At 36.7% G+C, this 27,045-nt stretch overlaps 2 protein-coding genes and 2 pseudogenes across 2 annotated transcripts; 2 read left to right on the top strand and 2 right to left on the bottom strand.

The window, feature by feature from the left end:
• Positions 1 to 570: 570 nt before the first annotated feature.
• Positions 571 to 1,844, bottom strand: LOC106833343 (olfactory receptor 11H6-like; annotated as a pseudogene).
• A 6,514-nt stretch (positions 1,845 to 8,358) lies between these two features.
• On the bottom strand, positions 8,359 to 9,300 carry LOC106833419 (olfactory receptor 11H12-like; annotated as a pseudogene).
• Positions 9,301 to 14,187: 4,887 nt separating this feature from the next.
• On the top strand, positions 14,188 to 15,114 carry LOC106833420 (olfactory receptor 4N4C). The gene has a single exon (XM_014844610.3). It carries the CDS (start codon positions 14,188 to 14,190, stop codon positions 15,112 to 15,114), a length of 927 nt encoding a protein of 308 aa, XP_014700096.1.
• A 10,387-nt stretch (positions 15,115 to 25,501) lies between these two features.
• On the top strand, positions 25,502 to 26,425 carry LOC106833421 (olfactory receptor 4N2-like). The gene has a single exon (XM_014844611.2). It carries the CDS (start codon positions 25,502 to 25,504, stop codon positions 26,423 to 26,425), a length of 924 nt encoding a protein of 307 aa, XP_014700097.2.
• Positions 26,426 to 27,045: the final 620 nt, after the last annotated feature.

Raw genomic sequence — 27,045 nt, 5'->3', positions numbered from 1 at the left:
CCTACACTAAGCTGGAATGAGTTTGGTTTTAGATAAAATATTGAAGGGGATGAGTGTCACATCCAGATTGCTGTGATCAAAACAAGACAGCAGGTGGATTCAGGAGTGGGAGGAGAGAAGCATGCAGGAACATGTTTGTATGGTGTGTGTGTGTGTTTGTGGCGTGTGTTTGTGTTTGTGGCATGTGTGTGTGTAAGGAGGTAGTGGTGGGACTCCAGACATCGAATCACTATGAAACTGGGTATCAGAGACAAATGTGCCTAAATCTGCAAAAGATAGAACCTGACCAGCTGACATCTGGGTTATATATGGTTGTTTCTTCAAAAATGCCTGAGAATGTCTGGCATTTTCCTGTTTACATGTATTACACACAGGAATATTAATATAATAAAGCTTAGTACAAATCATTTATGCAAGTTCCTGTAAGACCTTATTTGCCATTTGCTTATTGAAATGCATCCTTAAAAATATTCCAGGGAATATAGGAAACATATTTGTCTCTTACATTTACTTAAGGCCATTAACCGCCTGTAATTTTATACCACTGTATGTTCGACATATCTATGGATTCTAGTTCTTCAGAGGCTGTCTTTGACCCAATCTTATAATTTTAAACAGTTTTCTCAAGGCTTCCTTCGTCTCCTTATTCTGGAGGCTATATATCAAGGGATTGAAAAATGGAGTCATCACAGAATAAAATAAAGTTAGAATTTTCTGAACTCTTGCTGGATTGCCTGCTGGGGGGCTAACATACATCACCATTATGGAACCAAAGAACAGGGACACCATGGCCAGATGGGAGTCACATGTGGAGAAAGCCTTCTGCTGGCCTTCTGCTGAGGGGACTCTCAACACAGCTCTGGTCATCAGGGTATAGCAGCTGATAATTAAGACGAAAGTGGAGAAAATTACGAAAGAGTTAAAGATGACACAGATGATCTCAGTGGCAGAGGCTGGCACACAGGACAATTTCATAAGGAGTCCTGGGTCACATAAAAGGTGATCAATAGTATTGGGGCCATAAAAAGGAAGTTGAGAGATGAGATAAATTGAGAGGAGAAAACAGAAGAAGCCACACACCCATCAGCAGGATCCCATTTTGATGCAGTGTGGAGCTGTCATGACAGTAGGGTAGTGCAGGGGCCTGCAGATTGCGAGGTACCTGTCAAAGGCCATGGCACACAAGAATAAGGTGTCAGTGGTGCCCATGGAGAAGAAGAAGTAAAACTGGAGGAGGCAGCCAGAGAAGGAGGTTGTGCTGGTCTCAGAGAGAAAATTGGTTAGCATCTTGAGGACAGTAGAAGTGACATACCAGATCTCCAAGAATGAAAAATTGGCCAGCAAGGTGTACATGGGGTTGTGGAGATGGAGGTCCCACCACACTGCACAGATAACGCGCAGGTTTCCGATTAGTGCCAGGACATAGATCACAAAGAGCGAGAAGAGGAGCACCTGAATCTCCCAGGTACAAGGGAATCCGAGAAGAGTGAATTCGCTCACAGTGTCAGTGATTATTCCCTCCTGGTCTTTTCATTTTTTCCTCCTAAAACTGCAATAATAAGAGACTATCATGTTATAGGTGACTCTAGAGAAGTTTTCTCATTAAGTTGTTCTCTGAGTTTCTTTACAATTCAATTAACAGCCTAGTTTTAGATTACTTAAAGATTTTTGACATCATCATTAAATGGCACCTCCATTTACTCAATTGCTCAGGCCACAAACTTTGGCCACAGCTCATCACCCCTCTCAGTACCTACATCCAAACCATCAACAAATCCTGTAGGCCTCGTGTTCCAAACACTCAGAATCGAACAATTATTAGCATTCCCATCAGCTTTCACCATGGTCAATGCTTCCATGAAATTCTCACTTAAACTGTTACAGAAGCCTCTTAAATTGCCTGTTTCCATTTTTATATGTTAGAGACTATTACCCACATGGTAGTCAGGCTGACTGTTTTTTGAAAATCTGATCATGTCATCTACTTGCTCTCAATCTTTTTTTTTAAAGATTTTTTTATTTTATTTTTTTTCCTTTTTCTCCTCAAAGCCCCCCGGTACATAGTTGTATATTCTTCATTGTGGGTCCTTCTAGTTGTGGCATATGGGACGCTGCCCCAGCGTGGCTTGATGAGCAGTGCCATGTCCGCGCCCAGGATTCAAACCAAGGAAACACTGGGCCACCTGCAGCGGAGCGTGCGAACTTAACCACTCCGCCACGGGGCCAGCCGCATGCTCTCAATCTTTTAAACACACTTAAACTCCAAATTCCGTACCACAACTTATATGGTCAATGAAGTCTTCCTCCATGCCCTACCACGCCTCCCTCTACTGATGCCATTTCAGCTGAGCTGATAAGGTAGCCCTGCTTTATCCATAATTTCACTTTTATGGTTTTGATTATCTGTGATCAATCACCATCTGAAAATATTAAATGGAAAATTCCAGAAATAAACAACTTTTAAGTTTTAAACTGCACACCATTCTGAGTAGCATGATGACATCTCATCCCATCTTGTTCTGTCCTGCCTGGGACATGAGTCTTCTCTTTTCCAGCAAATCCATGCTGTTTATGCTACCTGCCTTTTAATCACTTAGTAGCCCTCTCAGTTATCAGATTGACTGTTGGGGTTTAGCATTGCATGTGTTCAATAACACTTTATTTTACTTAACAAGGGCCCCATAGTGCAAGAGGAGTGATGCTGGCAATTCAGATATGCTAAAGAGAAGTCATAAAGTGCTTCCTATAGGTGAAGAGGTGAGAGTTCTCAACTTAGTAAGGAAAGAAAAAAAATGTATGCTGAAGTTGCTAAGATCTACAGTAACTTTTATTATAGTATATTGTTGTGTCCTATTTTATTATCAGTTATTGTTGTTAATTTCTTACTGTGACTAATTTATAAATTAAACTTTATCCAAGGTATATATGTATAGAAAATACCATATTATATACAGGGTTTGATATTGTCTGTGGTTTCAGGGGTCTTGGAACATATCCCCCAAGGATAAGGGGGGACACTGTACTAGATTATGCCAAGTGTGGACCGTATCAAAACCTGGAATGTCCCTCTCTTTCCCTCACCAATATTCACATGCCTTAATTTGTCACTTCATTTGGATTTCTGGTAAAATCAGAGACTCAGAAAGGGCTTCCGTAATTTAGTCAATCCTTGCAACTCTATTTCCCAATTCTGCCTCAGTTTTCTTCAAAGCACATGTCATTACCTGGCATTGTACTATAAACTTAGTATGTATTTTCTGTCTCAACTTCCTGAATATGAGAGGAGGATGTTATTTTGCTCACTGATATGTTCCCAGAATCTAGGACGGTGTCCAGTGTGTTATAGGTGCTCTTTAAATATTTGTTGTTTCAACGAATACACCCTAATTATAACCAAATAGGAAACAATTGCTTGTAGTCAGGGAAAAAGTGAAAAAAACCCAAAGAGCAGACTCTCCAGTTTGATAAAAACAGAAGCAAGACAGCAATGACTTTTTTGTTATGTTCTGTAATTGACATTTTTTTACTATGTAGTAGTCAATGTGTTTTAATAGAAAAATGTTCTTCTTTTACTACTTGTTATTTTCTTCTGCCTCATATTCTGGGTCAGAAAATTTGGCACATATGACTTGAATAAGTAATAAGGTATAGAATAAAGTTTTAATTTCACAATTTGTTATGGCCCATGTGGTTTTGTGGTTCAGCTAACATCTCAGTTTAAGTAAAATATTGCAATTTTTACTAAACATATTTATTTACATATTTATAAATAAAATACTTGTAACAACATTTATTTAGAACAGTTCTGATGCTGAAAACTGTGTTATAGAGTCAAGAATCTAACCAATTTCCTCTATGAGGAAGTTGTTCTAATTTACATTTTCTTATGAAGAAAATACAATACAGGGTTAGAGAAGAGAAAAAGAAGTAAAAAGGACATTACAGAGAGTGGCCCAGTGTTGTAGTGGTTAAGTTTGAACGCTCTGCTTCGGCAGCCCAGGGTTCATGGGTTTGGATCCCAGGCACAGACCTACACACTGCTCATCATGTCACACTGTGGCAGCATTCCACATACAAAAATAGAGGAAGATTGGCAATAGATGTTAGCTAGGGCCAATCATCCTCACGCTCGACCCCAAATTTAAAAAAAAGTCATTACAGAGAAATCAACACTGAACTTTACCTGAAGCTGTGGTGTGAGAATTACAGAATCTGGTGGAGGGCAGACGTCCAAATTTATGTTTCTCTCTCCTGGAGTATGCAGTCAGCCTCAGCTCCTTGTTCTCTCATCCCAGCAGGAGAAAGTGTGCAGCAAACCAGACACAGTGGTATTTGCCTCCAAGTTTCTCACAAGGCCTCTAAAAGGAGGTGAACGTTGGAAGGTAATATTATCAAGTATAGTGGTTATTTGAAGCCCACATGATGGCCATATTGCCTAAACAGCTTGAAAGGTGGTTACATCCCATTGTACAGGATGCTGTGGTCTTTCCTGATTTTAGAAGGACCATTTACACCCCTGTCTCCAAAAGAGAGTATATAGCAAACACATTCTGAGCTGTGGCTATTCTGTCCTGGACAGCCCATCTTGAGGGGTGGTGATCCAGAGCACTCTGTGTGTGCGCTCAGGCCTTACCATGAGATACGGTCCCCTGTACACTTTTTAATAAATGTGCCAACGTTTGTTTCTGCCCCTCCTGGATTACCCAATTTTTCCCAGTGGCCTCATCTAGGGATAACAATGAGAAAGTTTGGGTCAGATCTAAGAACATCTTTTTTAAATTAAGGTCTAAATTGACCCAACCTCTAGCGGAAAAGGGAAATATGATGAAATCTAGATCTAAACTGAAGAATAAGTTGGCCTTAAGCCTTAGAACAGAATATACCTCAGAGTATATTGTGAGTTCAGTTCCATACCACTGCAATAAATTGAACATGGCAATAAAGTGAGTCACACAACTTTTTGGTTTCCCAGTGCATATAAAAGTTATGTTTACACTACACTGTAGTCTATTAAGTATGCAATGCCATTACATATATATAAAACAATGTACATACCTTAATTAAAAATACTTTATTGTTAAAAAATGCTAACCGTTATCTGAGCCTTCAGTGAGTGGTACTTTTTTGCTAGTAGAGGATCTTGTCTCCATGTTGATGGACGCTGACTGATTAGGGTAGTGGTTGTTGAAGGCTGGGGTTACTGAGGCAATTTCCTAAAATAAGATAACAATGATGTATCCTGCATCTATTGACTCTTCCTTTTATGAATGATGTCTCTGTAGCATGATATGCTGTTTAATAGCATTTTACTCACAGTGGAATTTGTTTCAAAATTGGAGTCAGTCTTCTTAAACCTTGCTGATGCTTTCCCAACTAAGTTTATTCAATATTCGAAATCCTTTCTTGTCATTTCAACAATCTTCACAGCATCTTCACCAGGAGTAGATTCCATCTCAAGAAATCACTTTCTTTGCTCATCCATAAGAAGTAACTCCTCTTCCATTGAAGTTTTATCATGAGATTGCATTAATTCAGTCACATCTTCAGGCTCTGCTTTAATTCTAGTTCTATTTCTATTTTCACCACATTGGCACTTATGTTCTCCGCTGAAGTCTTGAACCTGTCAAAGTCATCCATGTAAGTTGGAATCAACTTCTTCCAAATTCCTGATAATGTTGATATTTTGATCTCCTCCCATGAATCACAAATCATTTTAATGGCATCTAGAATAGTGAATCCTTTCCAGAAGGTCTTCAAGTTACTTTGCCCAGATGCATCAGAGGGATCACTATCTATGGCAGTCATAGCTTTATGAAATGTATTTCTTAAATATTAAGACTTGAAACTTAAAATTACTTCTCAATCCTTGGACTGCAGAATGGATGTTGTGTTAGCAGTCATGACAACAACATTAATCTCATTGTACATCTTCATCAGATTTCTTGGGTGACCAGGGGCATTGTCAATGAGCAGTAATATTTTGAAAGGAACTTTTTTCTGAGGAATAGGTCTCAATAGTGGGCTTAAAATACTTAGTAAATCATGTTGTAAATAGATGTGCTGTGATCCAGGCTTTGCTATTTCATTTATAGAGCGCAGGCAGAGTAGGTTTAACATAATTCTTAAGGGCTCTAGTATTTTTAAAATGGTAAATAAGCATTGGCTTCAACTTAAAGTCACCAGCTGCATTAGCCCCTAACAAGAGAGTCAGCCTATCCTTTGAAGCTTTGAAGTCAAGCGTTGACTTCTGCTCTCTAGCTATGAAAGTCCTAGACAGCATCTTCATCCAATATAAGGTCTTCTTGTATGACCAGAATCATCTTTATATATTTTATAGTAATGCAGCTATGTTGTCTCACAAAAGAGATGATACTGAATTTAGGAATGAAAATGTAAGAGCAAAGTGTTCAATGAAGCCAAAGGATATAAAGACAGAGATTAGTTAGTGCAAATAATTCACAAAACACTTCTAAGGCTTACTCCGTCTGTTTACTTCTTTCCACAATTCTACATATTTACTAGCCCCAACAACAACAAAAAATAAAACAACTCTATCAAAAAATAGGCAGAGGATATAAACAAACATTTTTCAAAGGAAGATATACAGATGTCCAACAGGCACAGGAAAAGATGCTCAACATCACTAATCATTAGGGAAATGCAAATCAAGGCTACCATGAGATATCACCTTACACCAGTCAGAATTACTGTAATTACCACGACCAAAAATAACAAGTGTTGGAGGGGATGTGGAGAAAAAGGAATGCTCATACACTGCTGGTGGGAATGAAAACTGGTGCAGCCACTATGGAAAACAGTATGGAGATTCCTCAAAAAACTAAAAATAGAAATACCATATGACCCAGCTATCCCACTACTTGGCATCTACCCAAACAACTTGCAATCAACAATCCAGAGTAACATATGTACCCCTATGTTCATTGCAGCAGTATTCACAATAGCCAATACATGGAAACAATCCAAGTGCCTATTGACCGATGATTGGATAAAGAAGATGTGGTATATATATACAATGGAATACTACTCAGCTATAAAAAAGACAAAATCATCCCATTTGAAACAACATGGAAGGACCTGGAGGGCATTACATTAAGCGAAATAAGCCAGACTGAGAAAGACAAACACCAGATGATTTTACTTAGATGCAGAATATAAACAAACACATGGACAAAGGAAACAGTTCAGTGGTTACGAGGGGAAGTGAGGTGGAGTGTGGGCACAGGGTGTGAAGTGAAGCACTTGTGTGGTGACAGACAAGAAATAATGAATAAATGAAATTTCACAATGATGTAAGCTATTATGAATCTCAATTAAAAAAAGGGGAAAAAAGGACAAATTAGAGCTATTATAAAAAAAACCCAAAAAAGTAAAAAGCAATTATTCCTCCCTCAAATAAAATAATTGTGTTATAATGATTGAATTCTGGATGCGTTTCTTCTTTAAAATTTTCCTTAATATTATTTTAAGCTTGTTTCAGCGACAAATAACAATCATCTGTCATTTTTTTGTATACTTAAGTAATTTATCCCTAAGTACACCATTTATTTCTGCAATTTTAGGAAGATTAAGTAATTTATCCCTAAGTACACCATTTATTTCTGCAATTTTAGGAAGAGATGCTCAATTGTCTAAGGTCCAATTAATTGATCCATTAAGTTTTGATGATACTTCATTTAGGTAAAAATACTAGTACTCAGAATACTATATTTCTAAATATTTTGATTGGTGTTTTTATATATGGAAGTAAAATCTGCCTTTTAAGGGCTTAGAAAGGGGTAATATGTAAAAAAACAAACAACTTATGTCTGGATATCATTAAGCTAGCGTATTATTATTGTCCCATAGAAATTTTGGATAATTATTTCTAAGGGTTTATTCACCAGGAGTGATCATATCACCAAAACAACAAAGTCAAATACGAAAAGAACAGCAATCAGAAAACAATGTATTTCCTTCTTTTATTTACAACCAACCTATTAAATGAACAAAATAACATAATTATAATTTTATTGATCCCAGGACTATTAATCTAAATTATCAAATAGAATACAGAAATTTTTATCACAGAAGAATCACATGAATTATCCAGAAAACCCCCAAATGTGTATATTCTTTGGTTAATATACAGTCTAAGTGCCAAAAAGGAGCCAAACAATTCCATTTATCTATATAATCTGGCCACTTTATGATTATAGGTGGCCCATAGATGCTTAATTTCACAGGCTGATATAGTCAGTATCACTAGACCCGTATTTGAAGATTTGGATAGCTATGTAATTCTGATTGTTCTTTGTTAGACTATAAGGACCTCGTAATGGAGGGATAATCTAGTATGTCTTAGATTATATTGAAACTCCCCAGAACTTCCCTCAAGGCTGCCTTTATCTCCTTATTTCAGAGTACATAGGTGAAGGGATTGAAGAGTAGGATCACCATAGCATAGAACAAAGTTGTGACTTTCTGTATCCCAGAAGAATGTCAAAATCCTAGGCTCACGTACATGACCATCAGAGAGCCATAGAACAGTGATACCACAGTGAAATGAAACCCACAGACAGAGAAGGCCTATGTCTCCCAGTGGCTAAAGGCATATGCAATGCAACTAACAGAAGGAGACTATAGGAGCCAAGGATGAAGAGGAAGTTACCAAAGATAGCTAGTGAGCTTAGAGTGTAGCAAGGCAGTTGGATTGTTGAGACAGAGGCACACACCAGTCCAGATAGTGGGCCTGGGTTACATACAGTATAGTCAATAGTGTTTGAACCACAGAAGGGCATCTGAGAGAACAATGGGGATCAGGAACCACAGAAATCCACATACCCAGCAGGTAATGACCAGTTTGGTACAGAGAGGCACAGTCATGCTATTAGGATAGCACAAGGAACAGCAGATAGCAAGGTGCCAATCAAAGGTAATGGCGACAAAAAAGAAGCAGTCAGATGTTCCCAAAGAGAAAAAGAAATAAACTTGGAGGAAACATCCAGCAAAAGAGATGATCTTTTTCTCTGAAAGGAAGTTGAGCAACATCTTGGGGACTGTAGAAGAGACATACCAGATCTCTAGAAAGGAGAAATTCCCTAGGAATATGTACATGGGGATATGGAATCATTAGTCACACCATAGAGCACAAACAATGGCCCCATTCCCTGTTATGGTCAGAGCACATATTGTGGTGAAGAGTGAGAAGAGGAGGATCTGAATCTTCCACTCACAAGAAAATCCTAGGAGTAGAAATTCTTTTACAAAAGCAAAGCTGGAATCTGCTTCAGAGATATTCATTGGGTCAGCATGATTAGATATGAGAGAAAAGAACAAGAAGTGTCAATATTTAAGTTAATTGACTGAAATACTTCAGAAGGACATGTGGTTTCCCAATTAATATGAAACAAGTATTTGATTTCATTGATTAGTGTCCCTTGCATTTTTACCTGAGGCATTTGAGGTCTACATAGTATGACTAAAACACCCAGTATGGAATGAATGCTCTTACCTTATAGTGTAAAATGATTGAGGGCATCAGGAATCTATGTCCTAGCAACACTGGTCTGTGGGCCACAGACCGCTTGAGGAATGCCTAAAATCAGACTCCTCACATGAAAGACTAAGGAGGAAAAAGATTATTTAGACCTTTATTACCTCTTAATCGCACTCTTTCAGTCCTTAGAAAGTCCTAAAACATAACGTTGATCTTATTATTTGCCTGCTCATCAGCCATCAATGGTTTCATTATTCAAAAATTCGCAAGTTCTCCATAAATCAGTTTCAAATTACTTTTCCTGTCTTGTTTTTCCCTACTCCCTTTTACAGATAAATTGGACAACATGTTCTCTGAATAGCTTTTTTCCCCCTGTATTTATTTCTTCATGTCATTTTCTGTATTTGGATCCTCCTTGCCTCTATCTACACCTGCAAAACTCCATCTATCCTTCAAGATATAGTTCAAATGACATTTTTCCATAATTCTTTCCCTTATTCCCCTAAGCAAAGCAATTTTTCCATCTCTGAATTTTTATTTAGCCTTCTTTGTATATTTCTTCTGATACTTATCTCAAGCTGCTTTGTTACACTTATTTGTGTACTTATCTTTTCTCCTCTCTCAGATTGTAAGGTCTGTAAAAGCAGAGAACAAATATTATTCAACTTTGATTTAGTGACGATGGTAAAGATATATTGCATTGATTAGTCTTTATTAAATGTTTGTTGAATAAATGACATTCTTCTTTCTTATTATATGAGTTTTGTTATTTGTAAAATCAACACCTAGTACACAAAGGAAAAAAATACCACCCCAAGGTGCATGATAATATTATACTATATTTACAGATACTAAAGGTACTCAGAGGAAGCGAAGGATTTATGTAGGTTAAAACTCATTAAGAGAGACTTTTTTTAACGCTATTTGAAGAGCTGGCTTGAACTGTGATGTGGAATAGTGTTATTCAAACTGTGGTCAGTGGACCAAGGCAGTTCTCAAATTGTTGTTACCAGTCCGTGACAAACAGAGAAATTCAGAGCAAACATTTAAAAACATTTATAGAGGCTAGTTTTATGTTTGTTGAATATAATACTATTTTAAATATTTATGTTTTTATATTTCATTTTCCAGTTATTAATTTTTATTTTACAAAACTCTTAGCTGCAATAAATTGGAAAGAAAAAGAGCTAGTCCTTCACTTCAGTTAGTTTCAGAAGCACTGATTTAGAGAACAAGTAGAATTTATACTCAATGAGCAGGACATTCTCAGAGAAACTGTGTGTGGGGAACTTGGGTGGAAAGAGTGGTTAGGCTCTAATGTGCATCTTTGGGGCTGGTAGGAGAGGGGAGGAAGAGGACAGGAGTGGGTGGGAAGAAAACTTTAGGAAAAGGAAGCTGCTTTGGTTGAACTAGAGAATGAAAGAGGAAGAAGCAGGTTCTTCACATATTCTAGATGGTAAGCCCTTGTTAGATATATGATTTGCACATATTTTCTCCAGTTCTGTGGGTTGCATTTTCACTGTGTTGGTGGTGTCTTTTGATGTGCCAGTTTTTAATTTTGATAAAATCTGACCTATCGTTTCCTTCTTTCGTTGCCTGTGCTTTTGGTATCACACCCAAGAAATCATTGCCCAATCCAATGTCATGAAGATTTTCCCCTAAGTATTGTTCTGAGAGCTTTATAGTTTAGCGGTTATATTTAGATCTTTGATCTATTTTTAATTAATTTCTTTTATATGGTGTAAGGCAAGGGTCTTACTTCATTCTTCTGCATGTGGATATCCAGTTTTTCCACTACCATTAGTTGAAAAGATTGTCCTTTCCTCCATTTAGTGGTCTTGGCATCCTCGCTAGAAATCATTTGACCCTATACATGAGGGTTTATTTCTGCGCTTTCTGGTCTAATTCATTGCTCTATATGTCTGACTTTATGCCAGTACCACACTGTTTTGATTACTGTAGCTTTCTAATACATTTTGAAATCAGGAAGTGTGAAGTCTCCAAATTTATCCTCTCTTTCCTAAGAAGGATTACGCAAAGAAGTCTTAGGGAGCATCATTTATTTCCTCTTTGTCTATCTCTTTGTCACCAGAAATATGTTTTATCTAACGTATTTGCCGTTTCCTTTCTTCATATATTAATGATCTCCTGTCAGTTATACTACTTTTCTCTTTTTGAATTGCAGTGTAAAATACAAAATAACCTCCCTTCGCTTTCTACTCACTCAGACCTAATAAACATGTTTGCCATTTCATTATCTCTGACACTGATGGAATGTTGATTTTAAAACCCAGAAATGACACAGTTTCTCTTTAACTGATATACACTTGAGTATTTGTACCTAATAGATCTTTAGCTTAATTCTCTGATTATATGTTATTGGCATTCTAATAATTCCCATTGAAAGTGTTCTGTAGCTTTGTTAGCCTTCAAATTCCCAAACTACATCATCCTCTTTGCATCACAAATTAGTTGTGTATTTCCAAATGTAAGAGTCTCCTCTGTGAGAAGAGGTATTTAAGAACAAAGGCAGGAATAGCCATAATTGTCCATTCCATGAGGAGTTGACGTCTGCTGTGCGAGAGTAGTGTTGGATTGCTAGAGAGGTGAAAGTGTTCGTCATTCTTCATATTTATAAGGAACTGCAAGAAGGCATAAATGGAAACATATTACAACTCTTCAGGTGGGACATCGGCTGTGTCAGAATGCAATGGTCAGAATTGTAGTAGAAATAGACTAATATTTGAGGACTACATTTGAGAATACAGCAGCAATTTTTATCTATTCTCAATAATATGGCTCTAGTGCCTCCTGATATTTAGAATTACTTATTGGGGATATATAAAACCTTTATTAAAATAGCAATTGTCTTGGGATGTTAATACTTGGTCTTAAATGTACACATCATATATTAACTGAAAGAAGGGAGGGATGTTAGATAGTAAAGAATCCCATGTGCTTAAGAGTCCTTAGAAGACCAGAAGTACGAGATAAGAAATAAAACACAAGGCACAGTGGAAGAGCCTGCAACACTTAACCTTAGAGGCACAAAGCTTTCTTTTATGTCTAAAAGACGGCCTCAGTGTTTGAAAGAGTGTGAAATAACCAACAGTATGAGTCTGTAAGATGCACACTACTTAGGAATATGTAGAGAGGGATTCCTGACTGACTTTTCTAACAGCAGGTTTTATGCACAGAAGGAATGATAAACATTGAAGCCAATGAATGCCTAAGTAAGGAAGGCGAGGAAGGAAGGAAGAAAGAGAAAGAAAGAAAGAAAAGATGAAGGGGACAGAAAAGCTAATTTAGATGGTGCCATTTGTTAATTATTACCCTTCAATTTTGCTTAGGAAATAATGTGTGTGTTTTTGGTATGTGTGTGCATGCACACATTTGTAAAAACACATATGTTCGTGATATAAAGGACCTCTTTCATAATTCCTAATTTTGACTATACATGGGGACATCTGTTATTAATCTGTTTGGGTTGAGATATACAAAAAGCAGACATTTTGATGTTTTGAATAGATGTTTCACTGTACATATTTCCTTTGGTTTCTTAATTTGGGACTTTATTGTTTTCCTCTTCCTTCTTTCTCTCTCTTCTCTTTTTTCTGTTTCCCCTTACAGTTAACCTTAGTGGGTCCTTCTTTCCCTCCTCTCTTCAGTCCATATTCCACAGCACTATTTAAAAAGAAATTTGCCATGCAGTTGAAAGCCTGCGAAATGTAGTTTTATATCACACTGTAGTATTTTGCTCTAGTTCGACTCTTCAAGCTTTTTAAATTTTTCATCGGCAAATAAACCATTTTGAGCATGCACAAGAAACATATATTTTGTTTGTATATCTTATACTAAATTATACCATGATTCTATAGAAACTATGAAACTTTCAAAAATAGAATTTCAAGGAATGGAATATAATAATATATGTGTAGAAATTGTACCAGTATTGTTTTCATACCAATAAATTATAATGTCCATTGAGTGAGCACATTCCCAATTTGGAGACCATTGTACCCATAAGCCGCAGATCTTAATTTCTGCAGAATGACCAGGACTCTTTTTATTTATATCAGCTTGATGGGTTGATATTGTATAGAGAAAAAGGAAATATTTTAAGTAAACACAGCCTTTTTTTTTAACTTTTTAGGTCAGCATTTCTAAGGCATAATTTACATATAGTAAATGTACCAATTTCTATGCAGTTTAACGGTCCAATACATTTTGACAAATAAATGGACACTTGTAACCATTACATCCAAGATATGGAATATTTCTATCATCTTAAAAGGACCTGTCATTTCTCTTTGCTGTTAATCCCTACATCACCCCCTTTCAAATAAAAACATGAAGAACTTGATAACTGTGGTTAAGTTTTTTCTGAATCAGAAAAATTTTCATATGCCTCTTGCATATGATAAACAAATCCAGGGCAGGGACATTCCAGAGCACCACATGAGAAAACAGTTAAGTAGAAGCACAGGACTGAGGCAGGGGAAGAGTGTGGATCCAAGACCAGTGTTGACAGATACGAAGGTAGAAGAATAAAGGGTAAAGATTTCTTAGCGGGAAAGTGATGGCATAACATACATGTGGCAAACTCTGCTTTCAATTTGAGAAGAACTATGATCTAGATGGAAGAGATGGAAACAAAATCTCTACTGCTTGATGTTTCATAGGCAGAGGAGATGGAGATAGAAAACAGCACAGTAGTGACAGAATTCATCCTTCTTGGTCTGGCCCAGTCTCAAAATATTCAATTCATGGTCTTTGTGCTGATCTTAATTTTCTACCTCATCATCCTCCCTGGAAACTTCCTCATCATCCTCACCATAAGATTAGACCCTGGCCTCACAGCTCCCCTCTACTTCTTTCTGGGCAACTTGGCCTTCCTGGATGCATCCTACTCCTTCATTGTGGCTCCCAGGATGCTGGTGGACTTCCTCTCTGAAAAGAAAGTAATCTCCTACAGAGGCTGCATCACTCAGCTCTTTTTCCTGCACTTCCTTGGAGGAGGGGAGGGATTACTCCTTGCTGTGATGGCCTTTGACCGCTACATGGCCATCTGTCGGCCTTTACACTATTCCACTGTCATGAACCCTAGAGCCTGCTATGCCTTGATATTGGCTCTGTGGCTTGGAGGCTTTGTCCACTCCATTATCCAGGTGGCCTTCATCCTCCGCTTGCCCTTCTGTGGCCCAAACCAACTGGATAATTTCTTCTGTGATGTGCCTCAGGTCATCAAGCTGGCCTGCACAGACACTTTTGTGGTGGAGCTCCTGATGGTCTTCAACAGTGGCCTGCTCACCCTCCTGTGCTTCCTAGGGCTTTTGTCCTCCTACGTGGTCATACTCTGCCATGTACGTCGGTCTGCTTCTGAAGGGAAGAACAAGGCCATGTCCACCTGTACCACTCATGTCATTATTATACTTCTCATGTTTGGACCTGCCATCTTCATCTACACTCGCCCCTTCCAGGCCTTACCAGCTGACAAGGTGGTTTCCTTTTTCCACACAGTGATCTTTCCATTGATGAATCCTGTGATTTATACCCTTCGCAACCAAGAAGTGAAATCTTCCATGAGGAGGCTATTGAGTCAGCATGTAGTCTGCTGAATGGATTTTACAATATGTCAAGAAGGGGGAATTCCAGCTGTGAATCATTCATTTATTCAATACATATTGTTTTTCATTTAATGCTTCCCTTTTGTCAGGTACTATTGTAGGCAATGGGGGAGAGTTATGGGTAACAAGAGAATAAACTTGGTATATTTAAAGAATATAAAAGAAACAGCAGAGCGGTTCAAGTATAATGAGTAAGTGCGAAAGATCTAGGGGTTAAATTATATGTGACAGTAAGGGTCAAATTACTAGGTCTTTCATGCTGAGATAAGAAGTTTTATTCTATTCTAATTGAGGTAAGAATTCCTCTTAACATTTTAAGCCAGAGAGTAACTCATCCATAATTGTTTCTTCTATAGTTTAGAACAACATCATCAGGATTCTGGGCAGAGATCAATAAGGCAGTAACCATTATTAAGAGTCAAATGTGATGCTGCAGACCTGTTTTGAAAGGTTGGCAGCAGATGTTAGCTCAGGGCGAATCTTTCCCAGTAAACAAACAAAAAAAAAGAGAGTGAAATGTTTGGTAGATTTCACCAGGAGAGCCATCTGCGTCTGATGTTTTCTTAGGGGGACGATTTTCAAGTACAAATTAAATTTCTTTAATAAATACACAGCTATTCAAGTTATCTAATTCCTCTTGAATTAGCTTTGGTAGCTAATAACTTTAGAATTTTGTACATTCAATCTAGCTTATCAAATTTATTGGCATGAAATCGCTCATAAAATTCCCTTAATATTCTTTTCATTTCTGTAATATCTATAATGATTGCCCCCACCCCAATTCCTGATGTTGATAATTTGTGTAATCTCTCTCTTTTTTTTTCTTGACTAATTTGGCTAATGTTTTATGAATTTTATTGTTCTTTACAAAGAGTTAGCTTTTGGTTTCATTTATTTTTCTCTATTTTTTTTTTAATTTCATGTATTTCTTCTCTTATCTATATTATTCATTCCTTCTTTGGATTTAATTTTCTGTTCTTTTTCTAAGGTGGAACATTAGATTATTAATCCAACCTCTTTCTTATAAACTCTTTAAATATATTCTGTTGATGGGACAAATTTCCTTCCAAGCCCTGCTTCATCTACATCTCACATATTTTTATATGTTGCATTCTCATTTCAATTCAATTAAAAATATATTCTGATTTCTCCTGTGACTTTCTTACTCATGGGTTAATTAGAATGTGATTTCCTCCTGCATATTTGGGAATTAGCCTCATACATTTCTAGTTTAATTCCTTTGTGGTCCAAGAACATATTTGATATGACCTCAAGTTTTTTAAAAAATGTGTTGAAATTTGTCTTATATCCCAGAATAAAATCTAACACATTAGACTTGCCATGTTGAATGTCAAAATAAGTTTTAAATTTTAAATGTAAGAGTATGCTTTTGAAAAATGAAGCTAGTCTGATTATGTCCTGTAGATATATGTATAGGACATATCAACAAGATGTTAAGAAGTTATAAATTTTATTGAGTTAGGTAGATATAGTCTTTACAGATAGTGTAAAACAGCAGTCTCATGGGTATTTCCTGAATTTACTTTTGCTGAATTGTAACCTTAAATATGATCACTGTAAGGAATTACTCTGTTTTTCCAATCTTGTCTCTTACTATTTCTCCACGTCCATAGGCTTTGATTCTCTGATGTCTTTTTGCACATTCTGCTCTCTCCTTTCACCACTTTATATGAACATTTCAGTCATGACTCAGCCATAACACTCCTTCCTTCTTGAAATATTCCCCGTGCCCCAGTACAGGGTTCACTTCTCTTTGCTTTGGTGATGCTCTAAGCATAGTTCTTTTATAAAACATCTCACTGTTATTTTAATCATGTGCATCTGTATTGTTCACAATGTTCTGCCTTATTTGAAGTAGAATTTGTGTTATTAATTTTTGTATTTCATCTCTTAGTACAATGACTTGTTCTGGTTGATTCTCAATAATGTTTGGTAAGAAAATGAATGAGTGAATGAATACATTATTCTTTCTGCCATAGAAAGCAGAATAGGAAAATTCAAAATGAGATAATATAGAATTTTACCTAATGTGATTATGTGAATAACAATAATAATTTAAAAAACTGACTTTGTGGTAGAAAGGAATTAAGAAGTAACATACAGAATAGGAAAAAGGTCAGAGAATGTATATAGCATTTTGCAATGTAGTTTTCACATTTTTCAACATGTGTAAAGTTTTTTGTTTGTTTAAATATAAGGCCTTATTATATATGCTTTTTTAACTAGCTCTTTTAAAAACATTCTAGAACATATATTATGTAAGTATACACACATATATATATATATACTTAAATATTTTATATATATAATATTTTAAATGCCTGTGAAGTATGGAGTTGTATGCTGTTAAAATTTATTGGAATAATCTACTTTTGGATGTTCATCACATTTGCTTATTAATACAAAGAAAAGAATATATAATCATATTTGCTTATATATGCAAATATTTGGGGGAAGATACACAAAGAATAACATCTGTTTCTCATTGTGAAGTTTGTGTGGAAGAAATATAGCTGAGGGACAGAGATGGGGAGGAATTTTCCATCTTTATAAATATTTTCATTCTCTTGGTACCTTGGCCTCTTTTCGGAACCTCAACACACCAGATTTTTCTTTTTGAGGGCTTCTTTGGAATGGCTTTTTTAGACATTCAGAACTCACTTTAATGGAACCGTCTCAGAAATACTCTCCCTGACCACCCCTTCTAAAACATCAATCTCTTTCTGGAGCTCTTTCCAACTCACACCCTGTTACGTTTCGTCTAACACTCATTACTGTTTTCTTTCCTGCTTATTTGTTTATTGTCTGTCTCCCTGCATTAGAATGTAAAATTCCAAAGAACAGGGACATTGTTTCTCTTGTCCATACTGCATTGCTGACATAATACTGCCTGTGGTAGACACTCAATAAGTGACTTGAATTGGGTTCAAAATCTAGAAGAGTGCAAAAACTCAGTAATAGAGATAAACAATATCTTAATACTTTAAACGATCAAAAATATCCCATGTACAGGTGAGAAAACAATGTAAGAAACGTTGTCTTATTTTCCACAAGCCACAGAATATTTATAGATTAGAATCAGTACTGTATCAGCTTTTCACTTTCTTTCTAGTAATCTCTCCACTATAATAGTTTATTTTTGTGTATATGCTTTTTGCTCAGTAAGTTGGCTATGTATTATCTTGGGTCAACCTGAGGATAGAACTCTTGAAAAGTCTTGTTTGTTTGTTTGTTTTTTCTTATGTTCTAAATCTATTCGAGATGATAAAGCTTTCCAAGCTGGGTTAAAAAGCCTCTATTCTGGGGCTGGCCCCGTGGCTGAGTGGTTAAGTTCGCGCACTCCGCTGCAGGCGGCACAGTGTTCTGTTGGTTTGAATCCTGGGCGTGGACATGGCACTGCTCATCAAACCACGCTGAGGCAGCGTCCCACATGCCACAACTAGAAGGACCCACAACTAAAATATATACAACTATGTACCGGGGGGCTTTGGGGAGAAAAAGGAAAAAATTAAAAAAAAAAACGCCTCTATTCTGAGAACCAGTTTTGATCTTCAGATTAATTTTGTTGTACCTATGGGATGAACATTAAAAAGTTAAGGAAGCCCCAGATTATGTTTATAATTATGGAAAAATATCACATATTTAAAAGTCTCTGGTGGCAAGACTCTAACCTACTCCAGGATGGGCTGTTACGCTACCTAGGTGTGTATCTAACCCTGTGTATTTTCCTTTTCTTTGTCCTTTTTCCTCTATATAGACCTGTTTATCATCAGTTTCTTTTTGTAGCTATGTAGATTTGTGGAATGTGTATTCCTGTGGACCAGTTTCTATCTCTTCACTTTAAAAAATATGTATAGAATTATATACTTTCCTTTACATTTATGTCTCCACTAGTCTTTCTTTTCCCTGTTTTCTTGTTTTATATTTTGATCATTCTTTCTCTGTACCTCTTTTTCCCTCTCCTTTCTTCTCGTTTTCTGCTTCTCACACTATGTCTTTGTCTGAAATGAAAATATATTAGAACAAATACATATTTGATTACAAATTGTATTTAGTTCACAAGAATGTATGTTCATTATTTCAATTATAAAGCAACTCATCTCAGATTCCCATTTGAAGCAAAAAAAACACAACTAGATAGAAAAAACAAAATCAAGTTACGTTTAATTGCTCTTATCCTTAATTTTTCATTTTATTAACCTTTAATGGAGAAACAAAAATTCTTCATCTTTGTTTTAGCTAAGCAGAGTAAAAGCGAGTAAACAACAAATTCTGAGATCATGATATATCTTTTTGTTTCCTATTTGGGATGTCACTTTTCCTTGAGGAAATGGTCTATCCTACACCAAGCAGTTCTTTTCTCTAAGAAGAATTATCCCTTGAAAATTTTCATGAGCATTATGTATATTCTCTCTGCTTATGTCTTCATCAACAACAATATGCTGACTCCTACATACTTATTACTGACTTGGCCTCATTACTTGATTTCAGGGCCAGAGGATGGTGAAACTAGAGAGGTGAGTGAGGGACTTGTCTTGAGTGCAAAATTTAAGGGAGTGATGAAAAACTTAGTAATAGAGATAAACAATATTTTAATCAATATTTTAAAAAAGATATTAATTCAAAAAAATCCATGATGAACAAAATGAATACTAAATTTTAAATAGAGACAGAATCAGTCATAGTGTCATGCTGAGTCATATTGGAACCTGAGGCAAAAGGGAAAATCTGCAATGTGGCTGTCTTTATTTAAAAAAATTGATATTCTGTTCATAATTTTCACATTAACTTTGATTTTCAAAATATTATTTATCTTGCTGACTGACATTTTTAGTCTCTTGGTAAATTTTGTGACTGAGGCCAGTACCTCAGTTGCCTCCCCCTCAACCTGGCCTTGTTGGCTTTCTTTATATATACCAATAATCTTTTATCATTTATTTACATTTTTTTCTATTTTTGAATTTTATTATAAGATGTAAATTAACTTCTCAACTGTCTATTTACTGTTTTTTTTTTTAAAGATCAGCACCTGAACTAACATCTGTTGCCAATCTTCTTTTTTTTTTCTTTTCTTTCTCTCCAAAGCCCCCCCCCCCCCCCAGTACATAGTTGTATATTCTAGCTGTAGGTCTCTCTGGTTGTCCTATGTGACATGCCACCTCAGCATGGACTGATGAGCAGTGCCATGTCCGTGCCCAGAATCTGAACTGGCAAAACCCTGGGCTGCCCAAGGGGAACTCAGGAACTTAACCACTTGGCCAATGGGCCAGCCCCTCTATTTACTTTTGACCTAATAAATATACTTCCAATTAGGATTCTATTATCTCATTCACTGATAGGATTTTGATGTTAGAATTCAGAATTAATGTGGTGTGGCATTATGTGACATATTTTAAAACATTTATTCTTTTCAAAGCTCTGGTATTTACCCTTACCTAATTTAGTTAGCATTCTAATAACTCCCTTTGGAAATATTCACTAGGGTTTTAGTGGTCTCAAATCTCCAAAGTACTTTCTTCATTGCATCATAAAGACGTAGAGGAGGTTTCAAAAGCTAACTTTTCCTATGTGAGAACAATTATTTACGAACAATGACAAGAATGGTCAGTTAAAGTTTATCAGGAGAATGGCTACTTTGTGAGAACTACATAAAACCCCTGGAGACTCAGATTTCCTGGGTAGGGGTTGGGGGGTATTCATACTTACAAGAAACAAGAAGGAGAAGACAATAGAAAAAATATCGCAACTATTCTACTGGGTCTTCTGCTGCCTTGGAATACAATGGAATAAAGGTCAGAGTTTCAGTAGGAATAGCCAGAGGCTAAGATCTAAATTCAGCAGTGTGGCATTTCCTACCTACTCCTTCAAAAGATCTCCATTTGCTGGTGACTCTTAAAACTATTTTAATGGTGAACTAAAACTTTCATTCTAGTATTATAATTAAATGAAATTATCAGTAGACTTCAGAGAGTTGGCATCTAGTGTTAAAACCAAGGAGCATACACATGAGTGATACATTTTTGTGTTTGTGTTTTGGTGAGGAAGGTTGGCCCTGAGTTAACATCTGTTGCCAATGTTGCTCTTTTTGCTTGAAGAAGATTGTCCCTGAGCTAACATCTGTGCCAATCTTCCTTTATTTTTGGTATGTGGGATGCCACTACAGCATGGCTTGAGGAGCGGTTTATAGGTCCGTGCTGGGGATCCGAACCTGTGAACCCCAGGCTGACAAAGCAGAGTGCATGAACTTAACCAATACTCCACTGGGCTGGCCCCCTTATGCGTTTTATTTTCCTTACAAAGTACAGATGAAAGGGAGGACGATGCAGAAAGTGTAAGCTAAGATCTCCAGAGAAAATTTTAACAGATTTTATGATTTTGCAGAAGATTAGCCCAGATTTCCTAATTTCCATACTCAACATATTTGGAAGTGTCTTCTGTTGCTTATGGTTTTGTTATTCATCAACACAGGACTTTGACAGAGAGAGAGTTGTGAAACTGAGAAAACTTTGATATACAAACAACTGACTGCATTGGCAATTTTGCATGAGGTATTTACCGCACCTCCACAGTTTCTTCTCTCGATTAATCACTCAGATTTATGCAGCTCCATCACCCAGGGTTTACCCTACAGACATTGATGAAGGATCTAGTGGCAATGTGTCCACTCAATAGAGCTACCTCTTAACAGCTAAATATGTTCAGGGTTAGCTTTAAACACACTTGAATGAGTTACTTATTACTACCATCATCTCTTCATTTGATACTCATATCACCTCTGTCAAATAGAAAGAGTCAGCATATTAGTCTATTTTATAGATGAAAACTCAGCCTTTTGAAAGCTAAGTGACCTTCCCAGGGTCATACATTTATTAAATTGCTGAGGCAAGGCATTGGAGTCAGATAAAATGATTCCAAACCAAGGATATTTCTACATTATTACGTTGCCTAAAAAGCTAGAATTTGAAGGGAATTCAGAAGTAACTTAACTGAAAAATCACATTTTATTGATAAGGGAATTTCCTGGTGGAAGACCTATACTTTCGTGTAGTGTGTTCTATATATCCATCATCAGCGTTAGTATCAATTAAATATTTGATCATGTTTTTCAACCTGATCAACATTTTTCAGAACATGAAAAACTTGTTAATTTATATTTAAATAATTTATAAGCTTCAATCAATATATTGAGAGATATTTCACTCAAATTTCTGGAAACTTTATTAAATATATTCATTTCCTTAGAATGATAATAGTGTGATCTACTTTTCTTAACAAAAGGTAAATTATCTCATTTTACTTACATGCAGAAAAAACATAAGGGGAAATGAGAAGTAATCAGAGAGTGGTTCAGATTTGTAAATTGCAAGAGAGATGCTATTCAAGAGAAAAAGGTACTGATAAGTAAATTATATATTTTTACTTTGTAGACCAAATGTTTAGAATGGAAGACAGTGGGAAGCATATACATTGCTCAGTCTTGCTTGAAAGGAAACAACAGTGAGGTGTTTTTGTTTTTGTTTTTAGATATAATGGCAAAACAGGCATGGGATATAATGGAGCTGCTGTGAACATAAGACAAGTAGACAGTGAAAAAATATCAGAGTGAAAGAACACGAATAAATGAGAGGGAGAAAGATGAGAAAGAGATTTTAAAAAGAGCAAGATGCAAAGAAAGCAAAGTAAATAGGGAAAGAATATTAGGGGAAAATGAGAAAATAAATCAACAAGGGAAAAGAAACCACAATCAAACTTAGAAAATAAATTAGAAAAATAAAGGCTTAGTGATGAATGAAAGGGGAGAGAAGGAGAAATGAGGGAAAATAAGGAAGGAATCATGAGGAAATGTTTCAAAGAGATGGGGAAATCAACCCCTTGGGTCTCTAATCACCTGGCACCAGGAGCTGATCTGACCACAGTTTCCACTCCAGGCTGCACAGTGTTGCCTCTAGATATTTGAGTCTCCACCCTTCTCCCTCACTTTCCCTACTCCTCTACTGTACCATCATTGCCAGAGTCAGGTGACTCTCTGAATTAGCTGAAGTGGCGAAGAAGATTAGAGACATAGTGATGAAGATTTAGATTTCTGTTTCAGCCTCTTCTGATAATACTTTCCTGCTAATGTTCCCACTAATTTGGCCAAAATAGAATATTTTGTCCTGAAGAGGTTGTAATTTGTAGATTTTTTTCCCCAGAAATTTATTTTATTTTATCGAGAGAAATGCTCATACATAGTCTCTGGATCTAAGCCAACCACCATCTCAGAATCACAGGTACAGGAAATACACAGATGAGAATGGGACATGGGAAGAAAATGGATCAACTATGTCAGTTAGTGTGGAATCCCATCTGTTAGGCAATAGTGAGAAAACAGAGATGAAAGATAAGAAATAGCCAGGGGAGGAGCCTATAACCCTCAATCACAAAGACCTTCAGAAATCCTCTGATGTCTTAGAGATATTGTTACACACTAACACATCATGAAATAATCCACTCTGATTGAGCTTGTGGGACACAGAAAAGCTAAGAGTAAGTAGAAGGGGGATCTTGACTTATATCCCTGAGTGTGTTTTTATAGGCAGATGATGGAATGAATGCTGAGATAAATGGCTGCCTCAGTGGAGAAAAGTTAAGAAGTGAGAGAGAAGCTTATTTGGAGAGCCTACGAAGTATTTTTTTCTATTAAAAATTTGTGTAGTTTCCATTTTGCCTGTGTGTGTGTGTGTGTGGTGTTTGTATGCGTATATATATTGATATGTTTAAGTATGACTTTCATAAATTCCAACTGTGGCTGCTAGTAACACATGGGAACGCGTATATTCACCACTCTATTCAGCTCTAAAGATATTTAAAGCTGATATTTTTAATGTTTCCTAAAATTCCTAAAAGTATGTTTTAATGTTTCTTAATAATGAACAGTATGGGCTGTTTTTGTGTATCTTTTTCTCTCTTTTCGTTCTCTTCTCTACTTTCTTTCCCTCACCTTTCTCTTTCCCTGACTTTCTTTTCTAAATACTGACTCACTAGCATTTTCTGTCAAAGATTTTCCCTTCTCTTTGTAGTCAAATAGTATGGTGAAAATTGGTATATATCACATTGTATTTTTCTATAGATTAGCAATTTTCAAACTTTACAAATGTTTCCTAGCCATAACAAAGCATTTTTGAGCAGCTAACTTAAATATATGCACAGTTTAAGTGCATGTATACTATTCAACTAACACATATTATAAATATTAAAAAGCAGCATTTTTAGTTATTCAAGCACACAAAAAGGAGCATCCATTGATTAAAGCTGTGCTAATAATTTCTTTATGTGTTTAAATAGTATACAACTGCATTCTTCTACTACTGGTCAATCAGAACAAAAAGGAAACTCATTCTAAACTTAAGGAATATAACCACAGCAGCCTTAGTTTTCTTCTTTGAAAGGAATGAATTAGAGTATAAGATCTTTATTGTTACTTCCACCTCTTCTATGCTATGATTTCATGAGTTAATTGATTTTAAAAAATTTTATACAGGCAGATTTTTTATTGCAGCATATTGTTTCTTGAAAGACTCTCCCTTGGGTGTCAAAATAGGATCTGAGAAATATGAAGATTGGGAGTATATAATAAATAATTGAGATTCAGATAGTGTTGATTAAGCTGCATGAACAAGATATGGAATGGCTTCATAAGTGGTACTTAATCAAGGATACAGCTAAGAAAGACTACCTCTAAGTTAGGTGAAAAGTACAGTTATTGTTTGGATCCCGGTGACTAGTTTAGAGTCAGGGTGATACAAGGACACCAGACCAGAGGAGGGTAATCAGAGAATTAATAATAGAATACAGAGAGTAAGGCAGAGATATAGCAGGTAGGAACTGGGAATTCCAGAGAAACTGAAGAAAGGAAATACTTAGTAAAATTTTTGACTTGGTGGAGGAGGAGAAAAGGGGTGTATATCTAAGAAAAGAGCTAAACCTCAAGCACAGTACAACCACAATAAGGCAGAGATTTGATAATTGGAGTTAGATTGAATCTCAATCAGGAAAATTCTCCTATGACTCAAGAAGGTACGAATCCCAAGGTGTGGGATGCCAGACTCTTAAAGTGGAAAGTAGTCCTATAGAAGCACGTGGTTGAATGGGGGATATGAGTGTGGCTTTGAGAACAATATTTTTGTTTGTTTGCTTGTTTGCTTTAAATCTACAAGAGGGAAAGTTTTAGAGTTTACTTAGGATACTGGAAAGAGTTGAGATGTTTTAGCTGAAGTGATGGATATGTCAAATATTTTTAGCTGGAGAACAACTAGGGTCTAGGCAGAAGAAATAGTAATTATGATAAACTCTGCTTCTTCATGTGCTGCAGGCAGAGATGGAGAGCGAGAACGGTACAGTGGTGGCAGAATTCATCCTCCTTGGTCTTACTCAGTCTGGAGATATTCAGCTCCTGGTGTTTGTGCTAGTTTTAATTTTCTACCTCATCATCCTTCCTGGAAACTTCCTCATCATCCTCACCATAAGATTAGACCCTGGCCTCACAGCCCCCCTCTACTTCTTTCTGGGCAACTTGGCCTTCCTGGATGCATCCTACTCCTTCATTGTGGCTCCCAGGATGCTGGTGGACTTCCTCTCTGAAAAGAAAGTAATCTCCTACAGAGGCTGCATCACTCAGCTCTTTTTCTTGCACTTCCTTGGAGGGGGAGAGGAGTTACTCCTTGTTGTGATGGCCTTTGACCGCTACATGGCCATCTGTCGGCCTTTACACTATTCCACTGTCATGAACCCTAGAGCCTGCTATGCCTTGATATTGGCTCTGTGGCTTGGAGGCTTTGTCCACTCCATTATCCAGGTGGCCCTCATCCTCCGCTTGCCCTTCTGTGGCCCAAACCAACTGGATAATTTCTTCTGTGATGTGCCTCAGGTCATCAAGCTGGCTTGCACAGACACTTTTGTGGTGGAGCTCCTGATGGTCTTCAACAGTGGTCTGCTCACACTCCTGTGCTTCCTAGGGCTTCTGGCCTCCTATGCGGTCATCCTCTGTCATGTACATGGATCCTCCTCCGAGGGGAAGAGCAAGGCCATGTCCACATGCATTACTCATATCATCATTATATTTCTCATGTTTGGACCTGCCATCTTCATCTACACTCGCCCCTTCAGGGCCTTCCCAGCTGACAAGGTGGTTTCTCTCTTTCACACAGTGATCTTTCCTTTGTTGAATCCTGTGATCTATACCCTTCGCAACCAGGAAGTGAAAGCTTCCGTGAGGAGGTTGTTTAATCAGCACATAGCCTAACTGAAGGGAAACAAAAATAAGAAAATCAAGAGTCGAGAATTTCATCAGAAATTAACTTATTTGTTTCCAAAGACTGCATTTATTGAGTATCTCCCACTAGTCAGAACTATTATAGACACAGGGAAAAAGCGTTATTAATAAAACAAGTAAAGTCACTGATCTTTTGGAATCTAGTGGGAATAGACAGCCATTATGATAGAAAATAAACAGCATGGTTTCAAGGAGAGATATTGTCCTGAAGATACCAAAAAGAAAAGCAAAATAGATAGATAGATGATAGAGAGTGTGGGGTGGAGGTAATCAGTTTACTTTCAATCTTCAAGCAGGGTCTTATTCAGAAGGTGACATTTTATCTGATATCTAGATAAACTGAAAGAGTTAACCATGCAAACATCTGAAAGCAGAGCATTCTAAGCAGAGGGAAGAGATAATGCAAAAACCTGAAGATGGTAATGAACTTGGAATATTTGAAGAACACAGCAAAGTTCAAATTAATTGAAGTATATTAACCGAATGTGAAAATAATTAGAATTAAAGTTTGAGATATTGGTAGTGTCCTATGCATGTGTGGATATATAAAGAGACTATAACAAGTTTGATTTTTTTGTAATTACAGTAAG

The sequence above is a fragment of the Equus asinus genome, chromosome 2, assembly GCF_041296235.1.
Source record: "Equus asinus isolate D_3611 breed Donkey chromosome 2, EquAss-T2T_v2, whole genome shotgun sequence".
NCBI classification, from domain to species: domain Eukaryota; kingdom Metazoa; phylum Chordata; class Mammalia; order Perissodactyla; family Equidae; genus Equus; species Equus asinus.
This window is presented reverse-complemented; position numbering and strand designations above follow the sequence as displayed.

Coding starts and splice junctions, on each gene's coding strand:
- LOC106833420 (XM_014844610.3), top strand. CDS start 14,188: ATGGAGATAGAAAACAGCACAGTAGTGACAGAATTCATCCTTCTTGGT.
- LOC106833421 (XM_014844611.2), top strand. CDS start 25,502: ATGGAGAGCGAGAACGGTACAGTGGTGGCAGAATTCATCCTCCTTGGT.